We start from the raw sequence: 25314 nt of genomic DNA, 5'->3' as shown, positions 1-25314 counted from the left end.
GTTTTTAATGGAGAAATATGACTTTGCCTACCTTTTTTTCATCAACATAAATGATGTGTGTATGTCTCATTAACATAGACGTCTGAAAAATTTAACACAAACCTTTTCTGAAAACACATGATTTCTGCGTTTGACCGGCTGACAGCGTGAAAAAGAACCAGCTGCTGCATTTACAAATGTGCTGTCTCCCTGTTAATAAACCAACATATAAAAGATAGTAGCGATTGCTTGTTATCACCACACCTGCCGAACTGGCGGACTACTTTGTAAGGCGGATGTATCAGCTCTGGCTGCGGTGTTTCCGGTCTTCATGAATGCCTCGGCAAAGGAGCGCGGTTCCTGAAGAAAAACAGGACGGGAGGGCTCCTCGTTGAGAGTATTGTCTACCCAGTAAATACACTGCACACTGCAGCGTAAAACGGCTCCAGCGTGGTAGCTTTCTTCTTTCCGATCGACTATCTACACGCGATAGGAGTCTAATCTCAGTGTGGCTCCGCCAGCTGTTGAGGGTCTTGCAAACCGTAGTTTAAGAAGCGAGCTCTCCGTTAGCGACCATGTCGGGTGTTGTGCGAGGCCCTGCTGGAAACAACGACTGCCGAATTTACGTGGGAAACCTTCCTCCCGATATTCGCACAAAAGACGTGGAAGACGTGTTCTACAAATACGGGACAATTCGAGATATCGACCTGAAGAACCGGAGAGGAGGACCGCCGTTCGCCTTCATTGAATTCGAAGACCCCAGGTGAGGAGCTAACGTTGAGCTAACGGTTATGTTGCTAGGCCGGAGGCAGCCCCATTGTGTGGCTAACGGACCCGTGTGCTCAACACAGTGGTCTCTGGCTCAGACTATCCCCAGCTCCACATATCTTGTTCTAGTAATACAATGCCGTGTGTGTTTTCGGTTTCGATATAGTTTGAGCGTATTCAGAAAAAAAAACAACCTTTTCGTGGCACTGATAATGTTAGCATTGCGTCCTTTACTGGTATGTGCATGGTTTACACGACTAGCGACTTTGCCCCATGTCTGCCCTGTAAATAAGTAAACTTACTGCACTCACAACATTACGTTTGATTGGGTAATAATTGTGGCAGTGTGCCTTCTTTCACCCACTGAAAAATAGATAGTGATATGTTAATTTCCAACCAAGTTGTAGTTTCTCTTTGCTGCGCACACGGCTGGGAGGCAGATTAGCAAACGTAAAGCAGATCAAGCTACCAGCTAACATGGCTGACCGCTGACTGCATTTTCTCCACATGTGTACTGTTTAAGCTCGCTTCCCTCCAACTCTGTTTAAGCTGCACCGTCTTGTTGGCAGGGACGCGGATGATGCAGTCTATGGACGTGATGGGTATGACTACGACGGCTACAGACTGCGTGTGGAGTTCCCTCGGAGCGGCAGGGGCTCCAGAGGCGGCTTCGGCGGGATCGGTGGAGCGCCCAGAGGCAGATACGGGCCTCCGTCCAGACGCTCAGAGTACAGGGTCATTGTGTCGGGTAAGTATGCAAACTACTCATTCATTTGGCTGTTATACAGGAAGCTTATCCCTCTGACTGCTGTCTGAAGGATTTGTGTTGCTGAATGCATCTTTGCTGAATGCCAATTTAGCTGTCGGTGCAGTTGTGAGATGAGTTCACAACAAACTCAGTGTCGAGCTCCAGTTTGTTGTGGTCCACATTCAAGCCAGTAAAAGAGGGTGGGCTAAATATGGATCGAGAGTGTTTTAAATGCGTGGGTGAGTTTTCATTCATTACAAATGGAATCAGGTGAAGTTAGAGATAAATGAGTGCCTTAATATGATGCATGTGGTATTGAACTCAGGGAGGCACTGATGAAGTGCAAAGTGATAACACAAGTAGGATAACATGAGATGTAAGCAGTACAAGTACGTTATTTTGATGTTTATTTTAAAGTAATGTTGTTACTGCTGAGAATATAAACCAGTGTGTTCTTAATATTCTGTTGTGACTGCCCAGTCCAGCCTTGACAATAAGGATCTTATTATTGTCATTGGACGGGACAATGATCATTCACTGGCCAAATGTTTAGAAGGAACCCTAATATGCACAGACTAGTCCCGCACACATCACTGGTAAATAAGGCCACAGTCAAATGTGTTAGTTTGATGCAGTTCGTGCTGAATAAGTTATAAAGTGCACATGCAAGATAGACGTTTTTCCTGCATAAAGCTATTAGGTTTGCCAGTTGTCAGGTGACGTGATGTTGTGTTCCAGGACTCCCTCAGAGTGGCAGCTGGCAGGACCTGAAGGACCACATGCGTGAAGCAGGCGACGTGTGCTATGCTGACGTTTTCAGAGATGGAACTGGAGTTGTAGAATTTGTGCGCAAAGAAGACATGACCTATGCTGTTCGAAAGCTGGACAACACCAAATTCCGCTCGCATGAGGTATGTGGCCTGATTTGATTGACTGTCATGGATGTTTCTTTGCTGTGTCGAGGTGAGTATCGCAGGAAGTGCTCCATGTTGGATGCACTCCTGGCCCGTCATCTCCATCTATGGTTTTTCCACCATAGGAAGGAATGTTGTCTTTTCAATGTCAAGTTCTCTTGTGTCCGCCAGGGAGAGACTGCTTACATTCGTGTGAAATTAGACGGTCCCCGCAGCCCAAGTTACGGAAGATCACGCTCCCGAAGCCGTGGCAGCCGGAGCAGGAGCCGCAGTCGCAGCGCCAGCCGCAGCCGCAGCAATTCCCGTGGCCGTGGCAGAGGATCGCCCCGCTACTCGCCTCGTCACAGCCGCTCTCGCTCCCGTTCCTAAACCTTTCTACCACCGATGTTTTGCCCTTTTGATGTATACCCTCCTGTTTTTACCTCTTATGAGTTCCTCCAGATGTCAGCAATTGATTTTTAATTTTTGCATTTCATGTCCCGATGTCCTTGTGGATGATCTTGGTATGTAGATGTTACCCCACCGCCTCCTCACCCTCTCAGCTGCTTTGTCTTTTTTTGTTTCCTCCCTCTCTCCACTTCTTTCTGTCCTCTCAATTTTTGCAACAGTAGGAATTTGTGCCGTGTTGAACTTCAAAAACGTTGAGTTGTTATAACCTGCACTCAATGTTTTTGCAAGTACTGAAAATTGAGTTTTGTTTTTGTTTTCTTTTTCTTTTTTTTTTTAATAGCTTCTCGTTGAATATGTGGGGTGGGCTGTTTGGACGGGGAGCCCAATGCTTAACTGTATTTTACCCTTGTGTCTTCCTTTAGACATCTGAAGAGAAGGATTAAAGTGATTTGGAATAAAACCATTGTGGAGCACATTTCATTTGTATGGTCAGGATAGGACATCTAATTGAGGAGCAATCAGGTCGAGGCAATGGTACGCTTCATATTCCATAAATTGAACGTTTTGATAGGTTGCCATATCATGCATGTCATATTTAACAAAGCCATATGTGCTGTACTTTATTATATATACAATTTTGAACATGCTACTCTGGCTTGTGACAGAATAAGCAGTCCTAGATCAAGTGTTGTGATGTAAGTGTAACATCTTTGCTGTCAAATGTAAAAAATCTGAATCACTACTTTGTTGCAAAAGCGTCCCACTTTTAACTTGAATGTCCTCATTGGTTAAAATGTTTTAACTTCAGGGAGCGATAGTTTTTGTGCTCAGTGGCATTTTCTTTTTTTTCTTGATCTGATCTTGATATGAGTGCTCAAAAATGGAAAAAATTAGGCCCAAAAATTTTGACATTTTCTAACAGTCTGCCTCTGATTTTCTTCCTGGTATTTCAAGGTTTTGATTGGAGGAGTGGCTCAGTGGATCCCAATCCTTGGAGCTGGATGAGTGGATCGATTAGGGAAGGGATAGGCAAGGATGGATGCTCGGAACGGGATCAGTTTTCCAGGATTCAAATGAGAGTTGAATTCAGAACTAATTAACGGGAGTCCCAGAGCAACTTTTTTTTTTTTCTATTAGGCCCCCACATGCCTATTTAAAGTTTTGCAGTGGTAATGGCTTTATTTTACAAGAAAACGAAACAGAGGACCAGGAAGTTGGATCAAAGGATGGAGTCGTAGATGCCTGGTATGAAGGAATTAAAAATTGGGGCGGTTGGGAGAGGGTTTTATTTGGGAGTAGTTTGTATGATTTATTTTGCTTAATCTTTCTTTTTCTCTTGGCATTTTCAATAAAACATTTTCAAACAAAGACACTTTGTTTTGTTTTTACTTGAAACATGAACCTGCTTAATGTATGCTTATAGAAGTCATTGTAAAGCTTTTGTCCACAGTCTGCAGTTGAGGGTGCAGCACATTACTTCAACCTGAATCTATAACCTCAAGTCATGCAATTATAAAGCTGAAACCAACTGAGCAATGGAGCGAGAGATGGGGCTGTTTTTCCCTGAAAAAGCCACAGTGCAGCTGTAGATGAGATAGAAAACAACCCCACTTCATATGTTCAGTATTCAAAGCTCCAGTGTCTCTCAGCTGTGACGGTGACTGATGAAAAGGCCTGTAGTCAAAAGCCAAACGATACCTACCCACAGCCAAGGTCTCGTTTCCTATTAGCCCACAGTCAGTGGTGTATACCGTGAATGATGCATTGTGGGATGAAATAAGATGCCGGCAGACAGGAGCTGGAGAAAAACGCTTGCGACGCGCGGGGAGGCTGCGGCTCGGCCAATGGCAGCGCGCGGCATGCGGCAGAGGGGCGGGGAGCGGTGGGAGCAGCGCAGCGGAGAGACAGCCTACCTACATGCTTATTGTGTAAATCTTTAAAAAGCAATTAGCCGCAGCATCATCTAAACCTTCCCCCCCTGTGGCTGGGTGAAATACATTTTCTTTTGGAGAGAGGTGTTTCCAGGCGGCTCAAGAAAAGGTGAGTTGCAGAATTATTAATGTGAAAAAGATTGACTTGCACGCCTTGGTATATTTCTGATTCGAGTTTCTCTTACGATGGTGAGCTTCTACTGTATGTCTTAATTCACTTCGACTGCTTGGACTTGTGTATTTGGACGGCGTGTTGTGCTTGAGCACACCATTGCATACATTTTGATACTTTTGCTCAGCTGATGCACAAGCTGCTTTTATCGGAAAGTGATTTTGCCAAGTAATTTAACTCCACCTGTATCAAGTTTCGCAGCCAATCTATGCAACGCTCAAGTCATCGTGTAGTTAGGAATATAGACAGAGACACAGCAGCGTTAAGTTGTGATTGGGAATCAGTGCGGATGGTCGAAAACGCGGTGCCAAGCGGCCAATCTTATGCGTATGGTTGTTTGCGATGATCCGGCCGGCCTAAACCATCCCCATCACCACGTGCGGTGTTCATTTTCAGTGCAGTGAACGTGCTCTTTCTTCCTCAGCAGGCATCATCATCATCATCAACCATGACTGACAGGAAAGCCGTGATCAAGAACGCAGACATGTCCGAGGACATGCAGCAGGACGCGGTGGACTGTGCCACCCAGGCCATGGAGAAGTACAACATAGAGAAGGACATCGCAGCCTACATCAAGAAGGTGAGACAGGACGGGTGCACGGACGGATCCAAGTGGAGCCCTGCGAGCTTGCATCATTTGCACATGATCTGCAAATTCAGAGCCGTTTTTATTCTCTGATCTATTTTTGGTCAGTGTGGAGACGAGGCTCTTGTGATCAGGGCCGTACGTAGGAGTTTTTTTTTTTTTTTATGACCGAGGAGTCTCTCAACGCACCATGTTTACGAACATTTCAGTCAAAACCGTGGTGTCCACAAGTGTTTGGATTTTTCTGATTTTGTAAACACTGATTTCCAAACATGAGGGTCGACATCAATCAATCAAACTTTATTTGTGTGGCACCTGTCACAGGTGTTACTCCTGTTCAAAGTGCTCACAGGCGACTGAGACAGTTCACACAGAAAAGTTAAACAGAGACAAGTGCACATAAAAAATAGAGTTAAGATAGAAAAATGATACATTGAAATTATATATACACAAGCTATGAAAAAATAATTAAAGAAAATATGATTATATTACAATATTGTTTTAAACAATAAAACATATTTATTAGATGTCAGACTGAAAAGAAGGATTTCACTCTTTTGAATCCTTGATTTATTAGTTTCAGTTATCCATGCAAAGAGCTCGTCCTGACTTTTTTTTTTATTTTTTTTTATTTTTTAGACTTTTTGATAAAAATGCCAAACTTTTGTTTCTCAAATGTGAGATTTGATCCTTTTTTCTGTCACATGTGCTAGTAAACGTAATATCTCTGGGTTTCACAATGTTGGTTGAATAAAACAAGCAATGTGAAGATTTCACCTTTGGCTCTGGGATTTATTCTTTTTTTTGACAGTTTAAACCTGAAATAGCTCAAATTACCTCAGTATCATCAGTGGTAAGGACGGCCTTGGTCATGATGTGTAAGGCAGGAAGTGCAGCTTGCAGCTGCTGGATCTGTGTTTCTGCGTTCACTAATCGTCTTCTTTTGACCTTTTTTGTAGGAGTTTGACAAGAAGTATAACCCCACCTGGCACTGCATCGTCGGGAGGAACTTCGGCAGCTACGTCACCCACGAGACAAAGCATTTCATTTACTTCTACTTGGGCCAAGTGGCCATCTTGCTCTTCAAGTCTGGCTGAGAAGTTTCTGATGGGTGTTGAGGAGTTTTTCTCCCTGAACCTAAATCGGAAATGCACTGGTGGCTGATGTCTCCCATACACTACTAACGACATACCATAATGATGCAAAACCGGCCGTGCGCAATTGCATGGACTATACACTATTTAATATGTATGTTACAGTAAGTTTACTTTTCGATAGTTGCCATTTGATTGCAACTGAAGTAGTTTTTGTTGATGCTGTTAAATTCTAGGTTGTAAAAGATTTCAACGTGGCCCTTGATTGTATGATAAAGGAAAGCTGTAGAATGTAGTGGTGCATCTGCTTTCCTTCACAAGTGGCATTGCCAGACCCTGATATGAGACTCCATCTGTCGGTTTAGATGGTAAAATCATACTGCGTGCACCAGTTTTACAATTCATAACCAAGATTTTAATGTGCGATCATGAAAAGACGTCGGTTCATGGGGCTAAATAGTTGAATGAGTTACTTCACGGCCTCCTTAGATCTCCAGGAGAGCCCACAGCATGAGCTCACTTTATTACTGCTGTCTTTACTAATTTAAAGGGATTATGTTTATCTGTTGATGCAAAAACAAAACCTTTAACGTTCGCAATTTGGATTTAAAACAAAATCCCCGGCAGATGTGATATTTTAGCAGCCGCTTTCAGGAAAATATGTCACAACATCCAACATGCTTAACATTTTGGAACCAACACAAGCCAGTGCAAGCATTTCCGGGATGTTTGGTTAGTCAACTCTTAAATTTTCACTGTGAGGGACGATAGAGCAAAGAAAGCTCTCACACACGGACCCTAGCCTGTTATGTCCGAGTCATAACACCACAGACTGGTTACCAAAATCTCCTGACTCACCTACCTAGATTTCTATCTTTTAATCTTGCGTTTTTCAGCATGTTTGGAGGATAATAACCACAGTTTCTTTAATTGTCATCAGACACAATCGAAAGCTCATCTTGAAGCTTAAGAATTTATTTAACTTTCATTTTTTGAGTATGCAGACATTGGACTGAGCTGATGTGTGTCTTGTCCCAGTAATTGCTATAAAACGGCGTTAGCAAGGTGATTTAGATGAAAACATCTGCAGTCAACTCTACCAAGGCTACCAACACCCTTGTGTTTCAGATAGTTGTGTCGTCTTGTGTGGCTTGTGATACCTTCAAGTTGCATTAACCCCCCACCCTTTATTTTTGCATTGCCAGTGTAGTGCCAGACATGCAGGAAAGACAAAAACATTTAGAGATGGGACTTCTTCAAGCAACAAGCAAGCAGGCGTATCTCATGTCTAGTGCACTGATTTGGGGTTTTCATTTTGTCATGTCGGTATAATTAGTTTGAAATGGCAATGCACAATGCTTGGATTCTGATGAAGTGTGTTCTTTGGGAGAGCAGATTGGAGGGATTTAGTCCATAGCGTTGGATAACACCACACACTCGCTGTGCGTAAAGACTGAATGTTTGCTCAGTTTTTTCTCTCCCGTAATCCAACAAAGGGTGAAATGTGTATCTCTTCAGTGTTAGCTTGGATAGACTGTGTTCGCGGGAAGTCTTCCTAACTATTGTCAATGTAAACTGATTTAGTATTGTTTTCCTCTGGCATGTATTTTTGCTGTGTATATGTAGGAGCCATTCCAATGCTGTTAAATTTGCACAAAACATGTGCCTGTCATTGCTCTCAACTGTAACCGGCTTGAGTACAATTGCACTTCATTAGAATTATCCAGTAGGTTGCTACAGAACCAAAATCGTATACACTCGATAAAATAAAAATTAATTGTTGACTTATTACACTGTGGCCTTTTATTTTGTCGTTGAGAACATTGATTGATTGGTTGATGGACAGAAAATGAATCTACACTTTTGAGATTCACTTCAAGGAAGTAGTTTGACATAGTACACAAGTAGTTTTCAGTCCGTATGCTAAGCTAAGCTAACTGGCTGCTAGTTGTAGCTATTTAAAGGAATAGTTTTGATAATTTGGGAAACACAGTTATTCGTAGCCCCAAAAATTTGATGAAAAGATGGAAATCACCCTCCTATCTGTCCATTCAATACAGTGGGAAGCTGCCTTGGCTAACTTAGCTTAGCATAAAGACTGGAAAGTGTATCCTGGCTGCATTTATAACCTCATCTTCATAACTAGCTGTTTTCCCAATTATGGTTTTTGTGTTAAGCTAGGCTAACAAGCTGCTGGTGCTAGCTTCATATTCACTGTAGAGACATAAGAGTGGTATCTTCTCTCCAGTTCTCGGCAGGAAAGCGAAGTGTATCGCCCAAAATGTCAAACCATTCCTTTAACGCGAGGCTATGTGACTTTTGTTAAACAACAGCCACCATCTGCAAACAGTTATTATGGTATCGTGGTAGATGTTGTGTAACAATTGCATAAGTAGACAAGACCAAGGAAAACTGTTCAGTGTATTGAATTTTACAGATACATGGTCTCATTTAAGTGTTTTTCCCTCAACGATATATGTTGCCAAATATTTAAAACCAAACATCTTTTATTTGTAGATTTTTTTTACATTTTCTGAAATTTTAGTTCCTAATAAAATTTCTTGGCACATAATGGAAATAAATGTTAATTCAGGTCTCCTAACATAGCTTGTGTAGACACGTCAAACACATGAATGCATTAATAAAGCCATTACCAACACCTTATACTTCCTAAAATTTGCAGATTATACTCATGCACTTTTCTGCAAGAAGCTTGCTGGAACTGCAGGTTCAAAACAGCCTTGAGACGTATCCGGCATGAGGTAAATAAGGTTTGAATGAGGTTTGTATGTATGTATGTATGTATGTATGTATGTATGTATGTATGTATGTATATGTGTGCGTGTGTGTGTTTATATACATATATACACACACATATATATACGTGTGTGTGTGTGTGTATATATATATATATATATCAATCATGCAATAAGTCACAACACAACAGACAGTAGGATGGGACAGATACAAGTTGACTGAGGAAAACGGATAATAAAGAGAAGAAAATACTACATAGGTTTCCATGTTCATGTGTTAAAGCTGCAAGGCACGCAGTATGTCTGCAGTGTTGGATTTGTTGTGTGTTTACCGACTAAACAACTGAGGCTCAAGTGGTCTTATTGTGTGAACAGTCCATGGCAACAAATGTGAGACCTTCGCTGAGAGAAGAGCAGCACACACCACCTACCTGTGGCGTCAGTCGCTGGAGTGGTGTGCTGGTTGCCCATGTGGCTTGTCAAGACTCTCATCTATGAGGCACACGTTCAACTCACGACAGACTTAACCATGAAAATACATTTTTTACTAAGATGCACAGCAATGACAAATTACATACCCAAATCCACTAATTTCTTAAAGGTACACACCACTGATTTATTTTTTGTTTTTTATATATATTTTTTAATCTTTTTTTTGTCATGTGTGGGAGTGCTACCCAGCTAGTGAAAACTTTGTGGACTAGGAATTATGGTGCTGACCATGAACGACAACTGGAAATGCCCCCAAAGTCCAGAAAATAACCCAGATGATGTCACCAGGGTTGTCTCAACTTGGGCTGTGAGACTTCATAGTTTTAACAGAAGGCCGAAAAATGTGGACGTTTACCAGGCAAGAAGAGTCTAACAAAAAGTTGCATTATGGGAAATGTAAGATCAGGCTATTTTGGAGATCTGCAGCATCAGTTTTGACCATTCGTTTTGAAACATCTGTCTCGCAGAAATATGGAAGTGAAATAAATATAAGTTGCAGGATGACCACTTTAAGTGCAATCCTTGTACTATGGTTTGTTCTGTTTTCCCATCAATGCTGCACAAGCTAGTGGTGTGCAACAATGTGCCATCCAGAGTCATGTGTAAATACCACATCGGCTGATTTCACTGATAAGCAAACCTCCAGTCAGTGTGAACTCAGTGAGCGGAGGAGCTGCTGCTGTTGGGTTGGCACGAACACTCGTGTACACGTGGCTCATCGCTGCAGACGACAAACAGGAACAAGAGTTGCACCTCAGCTTCATGCCAGAGATTATGTATCAGGATCAGGGCTGGTGTAATGGTTTGAATTACAACGTGATGTAATTATAGAAAAAGGACAGATTTTCTGTTTGACACCAAATCATGACTGCAGTACAACATAATATATGAGCATCACTGGAGATATTTTGTACTATTTCAGTGTTGTGGTTCTTGTTGTTTTATGGACAACAGCCGCAGGCGTATCGAGTGTCACCTGCATGATGTTTTCAGTTTGTGCTGAAGTTACGTGATGTCTGTATGTGGAAATCTGTAGAAACAAGAGCACGCAGAGCTGAGAAAGCAGACAAATTAAAGGACAAGTGGCTAATGAATAATTTCTAGAGACAGACTGAGGTCAAAGTGGGTGAAATAAGACACCCCGTGGAGTTAACTGGAACACTTTGCCTAAATATTAGAAAACGCTCTTTGAGATTCCCATCTCTACACAGCTTTGAAGCTCAAAAACGATTCCTTATTACACATTAATGTCCTGGGAGTCACTTGCAGAATCAAAGCTTTTACTCTGCCTGAGCTGCCTGTGTCCCAGACATACTGAATAATATAAAGAAGCAAGATGTACCACAATGGTCTCATGTTTGTGTTCACTCACATTCGAAGCAGAAGCGCATCAGAGGCTTGTCTGCTTTTTCAGCGAGCCATCACTGGTGTTTTACACTGTTGTTTTTCCCATCAGCGTCTCCTCCCCCGACATACAGTAGGCTACCTGCCTGCTCCTCTTTCATACCGTAGCCTCTGGCTGCCTGCATCCATCTTCCCACACAGAGCTGTAATTCTTGGTCAGAGCACATTCACATGTAGACCGCACAGATAATTGACTGGACCGAGAAATTAACCCCTGCTGCTTCAAAGTTTCTATATATATGTTTTAAGATATATATTCTCAGGTGGGTTTGAACACTAAGTTTGATTATTTACAAGAGAAACATCCAGTTTATGTGTCTGAAGTGTGGCTTTAAAACTTCTAACTCACAAATAGATGGATCAATCGGATTGGTAACTTTATTGTGGTGTTAAAGCACCACTGCTCAATTTCTATCATACTGACACATACATGAAGTAATCAAATCCAGTTCTCTGAATGGTCTAAAAAGGATCCCTTTAGTTCATCATTTTTATCCATAAGCTCTCAAATGGCTCTATTCAGCTCCTCATATGGTCGCCCTCTAAAAGATTTGAATAACCTGAATTGCACCAAACAAGCTGTTGTTTGGCTCGGGCTGAAAATACCCTCCTGCTTTGTTCGGAGCGTAGCTCTCATTGATGTGGTGAATGTTTGTGCTCTGCAGTTGCCTCATAGACTGCGAGATGACCAGTGGGCGGACTTAACACTGGCATAACAAGGACGCAAATGACTCAGGCTCAAACATCAGGGATGTCGATGAAAAAGGGGGAAAAAGTGCCACATGAATATGTTAACAGCAGCAACGGGACACACAGGCCAGAATGACACAGTGTGTAGGTTGAAGTACACATTTTTTATTGTCTGGGGAGATCCACATTGAATGCGTTACTGTATGAAAATCCTTGGAAATGAAAACATGTTCTGGTACACTCATGACTGCTGTGTGTTTACTGGATGAAAAGAGGAAAATGGTGCCAAAAGCGATGCATTATTTCTTTTTCCAAGGACACGAGTGAGGATCTGTTAACGTACAATTAACAGGGGAACAAAGCAAGATTTAAAGCACATCTACATCAAAGGTTGCCTCCACATGCACGGATCTGCATGCATTCCAGTTTTGGCTCGATGTTCATATGGATTTAGTTGAAAGAGATATTTTTAGACATCCCTACAGAGCTAGAGGTGTTTTAAACCTGGACTGATTGAGCTCATACTTAATGCCAACATAAAGTCATAATGTATGTTGTGATTATTTCTTCTAAATATAAATGGAGAGAACATAAATAAAGTGGTTCAATCTGAAAAACACGTGATTTCTTTCTTCTCTTTAATAATATACTATATTACTGCATTATAACCGTTAAACAATAAGATATAACTGTTTGCCCCAATACAGTTACACAGTCACAGCACTCAGTTTTAAAGTAAAATGTATGTGAGAAGCATAAAAAGATAGATAGATAGATAGATAGATAGATAGATAGATAGATAGATAGATAGATAGATAGATAGATAGATAGTGAACCTGATTAGTCTCAAGTATTTGGCCAATCAGAAATGCTCAATGAGTCGTTACTGCTTTTATGCACTTCCACATTTTGACCACTAGAGGGAAACCTTTCTCTTCATGACAGTTGGCTCTTTTTCTTTCTGGCTCTCTGTTTGTTTATGATATGCATGTAGGAGGGATCAGTGTTCAGGTCTAAATGCCCAGTAAAGCCTGGCAGTGCTCTTTAAGATTAAAATTAGGCCTCTAGTGAGTCATTGTTATGAAATGACAATTATCACAAGCTTGATTAATTGAACACAAAAAAGGATTCAGATGTGATTTAGCTTTCAATGTTCATAAGACAGTTAAGCAATGTATTATTTTGTCATGCCAGTAACTGACAGTCCTGTGTGACAACACTATAGTATTTACAGATCAAATATTTTATGAAAAGCCTCAAACCCCAGAATCAACAACAGCCATCAAACCAGAAATACTTCCTGCTGTAACTTAACATGTCATGGATGTAGCCTACGTGTTCATTTGAGTGAATGTAGCGTCTTTTCACTCTCAAAGGATGGTTTGTTTCTTCCCTTGTGAAATTCACAGCATGTTCTGAAGCACACCTGCTACACCCAAACACTGTAGTTAAATTGATTGCACAGCCCATTACTCTAGATGCGATGCCATGCACACAGAGCTTACATTACTACATTTGGACTGCCACTAGATCATTGTAGTCAGAAAATTTTTCACAATCAAATATAATTATGAAATTTTGCAGAAGAAGTGGAATTTCCAAAGAGTAATTAAGATTAATCGCCATTAACAAAAATCTGGATGTGTAAACAGATGAAAAAGCATTTTTATCCTTCCATGTCCTCTTGAGCGTTGACTCTGTGAGAGTTTGCATGCAGACAGTCTGTGCTTTGTCCTTGCATGGGGCACCCAGAGGTGATTTGCTTCATAAATGATGGTGTCCGGTCTGCTTTGCTGCACCCGAGAGCAGTTTGTTCTAATGGTTTCCTCTGAATGGAGCGCAGCCATGGAAGTTTGCATTGCATTACGGGAAGCTGCTCAAGCAGTCACCCCGTGCAGTTTCACTCAGGTATCACTCTTATGCCATTAGGCTCATTAATAGAGCCACTCATCCACGAGGGGGTATTGCGTTGTGATTGTTGGCATTATAATGTAGACACACAGTTTAGCAGAGTGACTAAAATTTCATGAGAATGGGAGATATGATGACAAAGCCAACATAAAAACAACATGCTTATGCAAACAAGTACATAACGCTCAGTTTTAAAGTCACCACATCTTAGCAAACATCCTGCATGACTAAGTGAGGAACAGGTTAAAGGTTGAAATGGCTGCCTTTCATGGGCCGCAATATTTTATGAGGCCGTCTGCACACACGCTACTGGAAACACATGAAGTAAATTTTGCTCCGGGAAAAAATGAACTTCATGGTTCCTAAATCAAAACAAAAAATGCAATCACATATTCAAGTGTTTTGCGGTAATCTGTGGCAGAGTCAGCCCGTCAATGAGGAAACCTGGTTTCTGTTGACCTAAAGTCACCAGTCTCTCACTCCCACAAACCACCTTATCTGAGCCAAACCCTTTATGGACCATCGTAATCCTGCATCTTTACTGCCCTCGCTGTGCGCTGCTGTCAAGGATAAGGTAATCAGCTTATCATAAAGACATGATTTATAAAAGTTGTATGCAACAAGGGCATCTCAGTGATTCAGACCGTCTTTGATATTTTTTAAAGGAGTGGACTCTGTTTGTCTCACCTAATGTGAAGATGAGACTCAAGACTTTCTTTCATTCATTGGATTTTATTGTTTGAAAATCAACCTTCAATGTCTTTCCCATCCTATTCATTTACCTGAGCCAGCAGCGTAAGGAAGGAGGAGAGCGAGACTTGTTTCAGTACTTTCTTGCCTTATCTCAGATCATATCCCTGCACTGAAGGCATGTGATGTTGGGCAATAGGGCCATAAAGCAGGGCAACTCTTTATGAGAGGGACTGTGAAACTCTGGCTTCACTGATTTGGCTCTGTGGCTGCAGAGGGGCTTCGGCAACAACAACAACAACAACAACAACAACAACAACAAAAGTTTGGTAGAAATATTTAATCCTCAAATTATAATCAAGCAGGGCTTTCTGTCGCTGAGAGAAATAATGTTTTTTCACAGAGCAGCTGTGTCTGTTTTTTGGTAGCAAACGTCTTGAGGCAACATAACGGGGACTTGAGAAAATGAAGCAAAATGAAGCCAATAATACTAGACCTTGATTTGCATGTAACTTACTCCACGAGCAGTTTTTGTATTAAGATAACAAAGATGGGATCATTTTGACTCCTGTTCAGTTTTTTCACGTTTATTATGCAGATTAAATATCATTTATGTATGAAAAGAAACTGCTTCTGTTTCATTTTTGTTTGTGTGTTTGTTTTATTTAATGTTAATTTACTTTATCTTTGCTTAGTTCAGTTTAGCTTAACTTATCTTCCCATAAAGAATAAATGATATATATATTTGAATGGATAATTGTAATTTTCAACATGAAATCCTTGCATCAGTACTGAAATGAAGTATTTTGGTATCTCCGTATTCATACCTGGTAACACTTGTACTTCTCCAGGGTTGCTCCTGTATTTCAAGGTGCACTGTTGTGTTTTGTCGTTTCTCCAGGGAAGCTCTCATGATATGCACAGTACTCAAATTTTTAAATAAATAATCATTATACAGGGAACCATAAGTTTTGTATGTTTGTCTGATTTCACCAAAGTCACCAGACATACAATTTCAACCCATCCCCACGACCTGGCAACCCACAACCTGATTCAAGGGTGCAGCTGCTTTCTGCGCAGACAGACGGGTCGGCTAACTTCATGTTAGCTGTTGTTAAAGTGTCAGTAGAAAAGCTCAATCTGTTCACTGCTTTTCCAACTTTTCTCACCTTTCATGAATGTTTCACAGCTTTGGTCACAGGACAGGTTTGAACCAGAGCTAAGATGGAGCTCTTCCTGCTCACAACAGAGCAGCGCAGGTGCTGTCAGACGGGTACCTGATGGGTTTACCTTACCCTGACCGAATTTTAAAGCTGTTATAAAAGTGACTTTTTATTTGATTGCTGTCGGGTCTTGCTGGCCCTGACTCCACTCAAGGTCTGTTTGAAGACAACGCAAAAACCAAAGGACATTGGGTGAGGTGTGTGTGTGTGTGTGTGTGTGTTTGTGTGTGTGGTGGGGGGTGTTGGGACTCCAGGGGGTTTGGTCAGGGAGGTCGAGGGGGTGGGGAAGTCACACAGGTAGGGGACACTGATACAGGCGGTGGGACTGTGCAGTCACCATGTCTCAATCTACAAACCGACCCTGCATGACTGGTCTTGGGCAACAGCTAATGGCCCCCAATTACAATTATTCTCTGTCCTCCAGAAAGCAGCCAGTGTGGCGTGACCCTCTGAAATGAGTCTTCCTCACAAATGCACGGCAACAATGTTTAAGGAGCGAGACTCCTTAATTTTATGTTAATTTTCATATCCCAGAGGGAGGATCAAATGTTTTTGTCTCACTGATAATTAAAGTCGTTTCTGTCCATTTTCAGAACCTGGCTGGTCTCTGTTCAGTCCTTCAGATCAGTCTGTGTTGAACATGAGATGAGGGTGGGAAAAGAGCATAGAGAGAGGGTCCGAGGTGGAAAGGTCAAAATGATGTTTCACCGTGAAGCCAGAGAGGGACATTTTTTTCCAACAGGATGCCTCCTGTGGTCGGGGTTAATGTGGTGTCGGAGGGACAGAGATGTGCGGATGAATTAATTTTAGGGATGAGCAGAGAAGCGTGGAGACAGAGGTCCACAGTCCACTGGTGGAGTGGTGGGAGGAGGAGGGGGGGGGGCTGCTTTGGAGAATGGGTTTCTGAGTGCAGATCTAGATCAGAAATCAAATTTCCAGTCTGGGTTTTGAAAATGAGCTGCTGTCTGTTGACCGATTCAGCTCAGCCTGAAATGTCACAACACCTATTACATCTACTGACAGAACAATGTTGCACACACATTCATGGTGCTCAGAGGGTGAATCCTGCAGACTTTGGTTCATGTAGCGCCACCTGCAGGTCAGTTTCTTCTCTTATCTTGTGAAACATCTGAACATCTATTGAATGTATTGGTGCAACATTTTATACTGATATTCATAGCTACCAGGTCTTGGAGTTTGGTGATCCCCTGATTTTTCCTCTAGCGCCACCACGAGGTTGATATTTGTGCTAACTTTGGTGATTCCTTAACTTTTCTATTTGTCTGATACTTTGGTTTCTAACCAAATACATTTCCATCAGCCTCAGCTTGGTGTTTATTGCTAATTAGCAAATATTAGCATTTATGTTAAAGCACCGCTGTACAGTCTCATAAACTATTTTTTGGATTGTTTCCCATGAAGTATTTTCAAGGCCTGAAGAGGTGAAAGTGTACCTTCTTTCTCAGGAAATAAACCCAAAATATAGATAAAAATGAACAATTTTGACCAACTATACTTGTCTGTCTTAATCCTTCAATTATCTTGTGACCTCTCAGGGGGTCTGGGAGTCACTGAGGTAGATTATGTGTCTTCTGTGGAATAATTAGCCAGGTTTGATCAAAAATGAGAAAAATAACATAAACAGGATATAACGCAGCTCTTCAGGGGTTTTGGTTTATCGGAATAGAGAGTCATGTCCGATGACTACACGAGGAAGGTAACTGGAGGTGCTTTAAGCAATCACAGGGGGACAAGACAGACGCCATGGTTGACTGAGTGTGAAGCTTTTCTCTTTACTCATGAAATAATAGATAACTTGGGTTCCACATTATCTGGCACAAAGCCAGAATCTTAATCGTTTAAAAGCTGACTTAAATGAGCAAAGTGGATTCAGAGGAGCTCCTGTGAGACCTGTCCTATCATGGTTCATGTTTACAGTAAAAACAGGTTATGGACTAATGGAAAGATTGGAGCTTATCATGACAGGTTGACAGGTAGTGGACACAGATGAACCTGATGCGTCCGTGTCACTGGTGGGTGTTTCATAGAAGCTCTTCCTTGAAGAGACTGTTTGGAGTTAGTTATTTCTCCTCAGTTTACTGCTTCTGTATTTTTACACCCTTCTGTCATATCAAAATTACAGACAGGATGAAATGTGTTACTGTAGCCGCTTTCACAATGATCCCATTTAGCTCCCTCGCTGCAAAGCCACACCAACATCGATCTGAGTGTGAGGTTAAAGGAAATGTGCTGAATCCTCACACACTCAGTAATACATTAACTGTTAGCAAAAAAAGAAAAGAAGAAAGAAATAAAAAGAGCTCATAGACTTGGACAGATAACCTGCTACTGCGTCTGTCAGAACAGGCAAATGAATTGCTGACAGAAAAAATAATCTTGACCCCAAAGGTCAGTGTTGCTACTGTCACATTTTCATGTTATTGGTGTGTTTATGGCCAAAATAAAAATCTATGGGTGTCCAATAGTTGTACGAGCGAGACAGGAGATGCCGCTCATAAATTTAAGTGTCTTTAAGATATCTTTTTGAAGAGGAGCAGATGGTTTTGAATAGCCTCATAACAGCCCATATTTAACACTTGTGAATTTAGATTTCATTACTGGCTGTTTACAAGTTCTTCTTCATTGTGACCATGATGGTTTTATGGATAAAAGTACTCTGATCTTTTACCAAAGTACAGGCAGCAATACCACAGTGTAAAAATACTCCAATACAAGCTTAAGTCATAGTACTGAAGTAGAAGTTCAGACATATTGTTTTATATTCACATATAAAAGTTCAATGTCTCCTCACAAAAGAGGATGAACAACAGCCACATGGATTTTTATTTTAAAACCTGGCAAGATGTCACAATTAATGGCCTGTGATAAGTGTAGCTGTCTAAAATCTAACTATGTTATATGCTGTCAGACAATTTATTTTATAGAAGTGCACATTTTGTAAGATCAGTATGTGGTTTGTTGTCAAATCTTGGAGAAAATGCAAACACTCAAACTTGTGTTTTGTTGACTTTATTGGCTTTGTTGGCTTTATGTCTTCATTGTTTGAGGTCCCACAGTCTCCACTGCTTTATGGGGTCTGTAAATAATTATAATGGTAAAATCAACCAAACCTTCTAACATGATTAAAACCCATTATGGAGGAAGTAGTCAAGTGTGTTCACTTTGTCACAAACTGGACTTGCAAATTAAAGTTGACTGAACACAGATATGATGTTAAATCAGTGGCATTACATCAAACAATGATTTTTTAAAGCAGCTCTTCGTTGTTAGTGAAAGTCATAAAGCATCAAACAGATGTGACAATGTTTAGTGTATTTTTTGAGATGTTAAGATGGTGCAATAGTAAAAGTTTTTATGTGGAATTTGTCTTCACAAAAGAGGATACACAACTGGCATGTGGAATATTTCATTGTCAAAATTGTCACTTTTAATTGCTAGTAATCTTACAAAGCATCAATTAATAATTATCAACATGTAATTATTAGTAAAGTCAATGACTTCTTTTAAGCTTTTGCATATAAAGTAAGTGAGCACATGTCTAAATCATTATATTATTTGTATGTAAAATCTTTATCTGGAAAGTAACTACGAACCAGCAGCTATCTTTCCTGTGAAATGTAGTAAAGTCAGAGGAAGCATAAAATAGATACTCAAGTAAAGTCTGAGTACTTCAAAATTGTACTTACAGGTACTTTGTGACATTCCACCACATCAGGTTTTAACTACCTTACAATATCGACACATCTGCACTCAGTATGTGGAATGTAATTAAGTAATTAAGTAAAGCTTTATTAATTATAGCATCTTTTAGAACACACAGTTACAAAGTGCTTCACACATGAAAGGATACAAATGAATAAGCAAATACAATAAAAATATATATACAATATGAAACACAGAATGGCTGAGAGGTGGAAAACAGGACGAGGAGATCAGAAATGTAACTGGGGGCAAGGTCGTGCAGAGGCTGAGGAATAATCAACGGTCTCTTATAGTTTATTCTGAATTTCACAGAAATGGTTAAATAATTCTGATGTAAACATTTCTTCACATGTACATTTTTTCATCATTCTGTGTAACAGAACAGTGAGTGTATGCATTTTTGCTCATGTTGTGCAATTCTGTGTCATGCAGGTTTGGACAGCAGTGTGTTTGTTCTGCAGGGTTTCAGCCAGAACGTTCCACCTCTTATGGCTGCTAATGGCAGGTGTGCATGCCTCTGCATTAATCAGGGTGCTGTGAACCTGCCGTTTAATCGCAGAGGAAGCCGAGCAGGTAATTGCTTTTGAATCTCTAATTGCGCAGACAAGGAAAAAAAAAAAACTCCAGGCGGGAGGGCGGCCATGGACGGAGATCACATGTAGCCTGCAGCTTAGTCCTGGGTGCAACTTTGTCCCTGTGTGTCCCACTGAGCTGGTTCAGAGCATCAGGAAACTGTTTTGATGAGTTTTTTGAATATACTCGGTGTTTTTCCTTCCTTCATCAATTAGTAACATAATATAAAATTACAAACACAGATCTGTTTCAAATGGAGAAAACATTCAGGTGCTATTAGCTCAGCAAAGCTAATACAGTCTAATGCATCAGCCCTGCTGCAGTCAATCAGACCTTCGTGACAGTATATTTACTCAAATACTCAAGGTTGAGTATTTCCATTTAGCTACCAACTACCTTTATCTGACAGTGATTAGCAGAGTGAGTTCACATACAAACATATGAACACCCTCTGTAATACTGGCACATTATTCAACACCAGCCATATAAAAAGCAGACATCCGCTCAAACTCATTGGGTTAAATAATGAAATATTAACAATACTAAAAGTTGTGTCAGCAGCCGACTGTGAATTAATGAATGTAACGTGTAAACAAGACAAATAAACTGGGTTCAATGTGTATTAGTCACCTCTGGCTCATACCTAACCCACTTAATAAAGTTAATATCGGGGAAGATGCCTGTCCAGTAGATTGGATCAGTGCATGCCTAAGTAGTCAAAATTGTCTCCAATTAAAGTTAAAATGCTGCTTACACATTAATCAGCAGCAATGATGGCCCATACACTATGATAAGTGTATGGGCCATTTTTTCCATAAGGAGTACTTTCATTTTTGATACCTTAAGTACATTGCTGCTAATACTGAATGCAAGATTTTTCTTGCAATGGAGTGTTTTTATAGTGTTGTATTGCTACTTTTACTACTTTTGAAGCATCCCAATACTTTATCCACCACTGAAACATTCATTCTAATTAATTAAACAGTTTAAGATTGTAAAACTAAAATATTGTTTCACCATTTTTATGCACAAATACAACAGAAAGAAGCAAGAAATAGCTGTGAATCACTCAAAAGATGAGTAAAATACTCGGTGTATTCACTGCTGATTAGATTCCAGAGGGTTTCCTACACTTAATGCACTGCTAAAAATAATACAGTAATATAATTCATTGTAATGTACGACTCACAACTGCCATTTTTCTGTATAATGAGTACTTAAAGTACTTTAAGTGCATTCATTGTGCTAATGATATTTTACATTGTAACATTGTCACAGCATGTGTTTTAGTGACAGCAGGAGAGGGGATGACATGCAGCAAAGGGCCCGGGTTGGATATCTAACCCTGGCTGCTGCAGTAAGGACTCAGCCTTAAAACACGGTGCCCATTCTAACCACTGTCTTAGTCTTTTGTTGCCTTATTGCATAAATGACTCCAATTTGCAAAGACTTTTTCCTTGCAAAGCACAACAAAGAAATCACACAGCATTTGGATGTTAACGAGAACAAAGTAAATATCTGATAACTGCATTCCAGTCTCGTTTCCAAATAAAGAGCCTTCTTATCGTGCCCCAATTCGTCACAAACTCTTCCTTGTAGGCGTGTGTTTGACTTCTCGCTGAGTACAGCAGCTAACGGCTTGGATCTGATTCACTCGTGTTCTTTTCTAAGGAGATTTATTGCACGGTGACACACCTTAAATGGACCTGGTACAGTTTGTCTGCTCAAAATAAGGTCAGGGGTGATACTGTGTATGGATGTGTGTGTGTTTGAGCTTTATTGTTTAGTGCTATGGGTACACACTGTGCTGTCAGAGCAATAAAACTCTCAAATAAGAAAAAAAAAATAATTGAAGTTGATTGAACGTGATAAAACATAAAAAGACATGAACAGTAACAGTTTGGTAGGTGAATGCGTGAGAATGGCTGCATCATGTTCAGTCCTACCTGCATGACGTGCTGGGAGCTGTTGGTCCAGTCGTTCACTAGGTGACAGCAGTGAGTTCAACAAGAGGCTTAGGGGAAAACCACAGCTTCACATCCTGCAGCTAACCTTCAGCTCTTTACCCTTAAACAAAAGGAGTCCTATGTTTCTATGTCTTCACCAGAGAACTATGCAAAATGAACCGCTGGTATGAAACTGTTGGCCAAAGCGTTGTGAAGCCCATGTGCCGGTGTCCGAGTCATGCAAATCTCCCCAGAGTTGAACAGTGTAACAGTCACTAATAGATAACTAGGGGATATCAGTGCAGGTAGATGGAGCGTCTCTATACTCTGCACACTGTTTCTGCTTTCAGGGAGGATGGTGGAAAGTTGGAAGTTTTATTTCAGAGAAGTGAAATGAGCAAAAGAAAGTTTCTGTCTGTTGAGACCTTGGTGAGACGGACTGAGACGATAAGCTCATGTGTACAATCAACAAATGTCTGTCTGTTCCAGTCAGAAGCTGATCTTAGACATTTATCCATCATCTAACATCAATGACACCGCAGCTAGTTTCACCTCAAAAACAGCGGCGTGTTTGTCCCGTCGGCCAATGGGAGTTTTCTTTTCATGCCTCTGTGCCTGCGTGTGCCTTTTTGCCTCATTTACTTTCTCAGAGTCAATCTGTCTGACTGTGACGCTGCTGTCAACCTCTTTGCCTGCATTAATGCTGAAGGACATTGTTTCTTTGGTGTTTCACATGCAACAAAATATCCTAATAATGACAAAGAATGTAAATCAACGTTATGAAAGAGTTGTCATCATGTCCATGCAAACAAACACATCTCCTGAACTGACAATTAGCGCACAAATGGCCTCTTTTTACAGAGGACACAGTCAGACACACACGAGTGTAAACCAAAACATTAATGAGGCTGCTTCAGTTTCAGGCCCTGCATGCTGTCTCCATCACACTTTCAAGAGTTACTGGGACTCCTGAGCATATTCAATGATGCAATTTTTAACTCAAAATAGTTTTACGATATTTTAAAATGTTGCTGTGATTCAGATGTATTGCATTATTTTAAAAACTGCGCTGGCTTTATTACAGTTTTCTTTAATTCTAACATGTTATGATGAGCAGCGTTTGTCTGTTTTCACCTGATGCCATAGAGATGGCAGGTCTGCCCCCCTGTGCACCCTGACAAAGTGGCTGTTGCTTCGATCCCTGTGTCAATATTGACCAGCAGCCAGCAGGAGAGAGAAGCAGCAGCAGCAGCAGCAGCTGGGAGGAGGAGGAGGAGGACAGCCAGGAGATCATCATCAGCTACAAACACACACACACAAACACACTTATGAACCATAAAAATAAACCTGGGTTGCTGACAATAATGTTGTGGTTATTGATTATTTTTCCTCTCTTGTGAGCCTGCGATATACTGAGCACATATTATATTTTTACCCTTTCACTAGAAATTACAGAGTGTAAACTACAAATTTAATCTTTAACAGACTGGTTAGGATTAGGTTCAGTTGTGGTCGACCGCCTTTAACAAACTTATGAAGCAATGAGAAAAGCAGACTAATTATAAAGACCCATATCAATTCAACTTTAACACCACAGAGACCTCAGAGAGGAAATGCACCTTGCAGCCTGGTGCAAAGTGTAAAAAAAAGCATTAAACATAAATCCACAGAAGTAGCTAAAACATTGCACAAGACACATGCTCAAAAAAAACCCAGCCATTTCTGTCTAACAAGATTATCCACAAAAGTTAACAGAAAAGATGCAAGTGCATGTGTAGACGGGGCAGTTTTCCACCCAGATGGGCTCATTTTTATGTATCCAAGGTGATAAAGATTGTTTCAGGTGGCCAAAACAGTGCAGCTAACAGGACTTTTTGCATGTTTACACATAAATGTACAGTTACTCTTCCACTTTTATTGAATAGCAGAGACATCAGAATGTGTTACAGATGTGCTACATAATCCAACACTGCCATGACATGGACCCTGGTGAAGGCATGACCTTTGCCATCAAATGTCTCCATGTAGTTTCTTCGGATAATGGGAGTCGTAAAGGCTTAAAATGTTTTTGCCTCTTGTACAGCGAATGTAAAGACTTGCTCTGACAGGATACATCAGCTGTAGCTGCGAGCAGCTTGGCTCAATCACACTAAAAGTGTGGGAGTATCAAAGTGTTGGGGAGGGGGTCGAGCTGCCCTGATGAACAAAATACTGCATTACAGTATTTCTCTCATGCCTGAGCCTTTGTGACTTCACAGGATGGAAAATCCCAAATACACTGTGTCTGTTTGGTGTTTCTTATCAGTTGCTTTGTCGTTGCAAGAAAATATATATATACAAAAAAACCCTCCACAAGCAAGAAGTTAAGGCGTAATCAAACAACACTGAGACAGAAACCAATTTGCCGTGACTTGACTAACGACCAAACCTCAAAGCTGCTCTGATCTGACGTGATCTAACAAAAGAAAAGAGGAGGAAAAGCTCAATCCCTGACTACACACACACACACACACCTTGTGCATGAAGAGCAAACACAGTCGAGAGACTTTCAAGTCTTTGGCTTGATTTAAATCCTCAGAAACACTCAGTGACACGCACACACACACACACACACACACACACACACACACACACACACACACACACACTGCTGCAGTGTATGTTGTCAGAGCCAACAACATCTCTGTGACACCACCGCCGGCGCTACAGACTGGCAGCCGCAGGCCTTCCCAGCCCTCCCAGTGCAGGATCACCCACAGGTCATGTTTATGAATTGGGAGGAGTGGATGGATGCCTGCGTCTTCCATCACTTTCCTCTTCCTTATCCTCACTTGTATCAGTGAGCTGCAAACAGACACGCTCTCTGCCTGTCTTTCGCCTTGTGTGCTTCAATTCAGCCATCTTCCTGTGATTCATGGGTGTGGTGATGAAATCTTATCGTGCTGATAGAGATCAAAGCTGCTGCTCCATCTGATGAACTGAAAATGTGACTCAATCAAAGCATTTGTGGAAAGGTCTGATCACTGATGAATTTATAACAGATAACCTTATGAAAGGCAACATGAAAACAACCTGTGATTATCATAAAATAGCCAGAAGATTTGCATGATTAATGAGGTTTTGTGTGGGAAGTTGACAGGAACAGATGGGAATTGGAATCTTCTGACTAAGCCTCTTAATCTATTCCATTAATCTAAATTCTCTTTTAGAGGACTGCTTTTTCTTGCTGACACTTCCTGGTTAAGAAATAGTTTTGGGAAATATATTGCTTGCATTGAGAACATATTGTTGAGAATATGAAGCTTCAGCAACCTGTTAGCTTAG

General features: G+C 40.9%; 2 protein-coding genes across 4 annotated transcripts; both read left to right on the top strand.

The window, feature by feature from the left end:
• Window positions 1-323: 323 nt before the first annotated feature.
• On the top strand, window positions 324-4167 carry srsf1a (serine and arginine rich splicing factor 1a). Of its 2 annotated transcripts, XR_013077376.1 has the most exons (5): window positions 324-742; window positions 1317-1495; window positions 2234-2406; window positions 2581-3333; window positions 3754-4167. XR_013077376.1 is itself a non-coding variant. In XM_076734585.1 (4 exons), exons 1-4 carry the CDS (start codon window positions 555-557, stop codon window positions 2776-2778), a joined length of 738 nt encoding a protein of 245 aa, XP_076590700.1. In that variant the 5' UTR covers window positions 324-554; the 3' UTR covers window positions 2779-4167. The 2 variants fall into 2 exon arrangements, 1 of the variants encoding a protein (XP_076590700.1); XM_076734585.1 differs by having other exon boundaries at window positions 2581-4167.
• Window positions 4168-4675: 508 nt separating this feature from the next.
• dynll2a (dynein, light chain, LC8-type 2a) lies at window positions 4676-8373 on the top strand. Of its 2 annotated transcripts, none has more exons than XM_076734586.1 (3): window positions 4676-4839; window positions 5327-5482; window positions 6448-8373. In XM_076734586.1, the coding sequence occupies exons 2-3, from the start codon at window positions 5351-5353 to the stop codon at window positions 6583-6585; spliced, it is 270 nt and encodes an 89-aa protein (XP_076590701.1). In that variant the 5' UTR covers window positions 4676-4839; window positions 5327-5350; the 3' UTR covers window positions 6586-8373. The 2 variants fall into 2 exon arrangements, with proteins under 2 accessions (XP_076590701.1, XP_076590702.1); XM_076734587.1 differs by having other exon boundaries at window positions 4708-4839; window positions 5330-5482.
• Window positions 8374-25314: the final 16941 nt, after the last annotated feature.

This window comes from Chaetodon auriga, chromosome 7, assembly GCF_051107435.1.
Source record: "Chaetodon auriga isolate fChaAug3 chromosome 7, fChaAug3.hap1, whole genome shotgun sequence".
Lineage (NCBI taxonomy): Eukaryota > Metazoa > Chordata > Actinopteri > Chaetodontiformes > Chaetodontidae > Chaetodon > Chaetodon auriga.
This window is presented reverse-complemented; position numbering and strand designations above follow the sequence as displayed.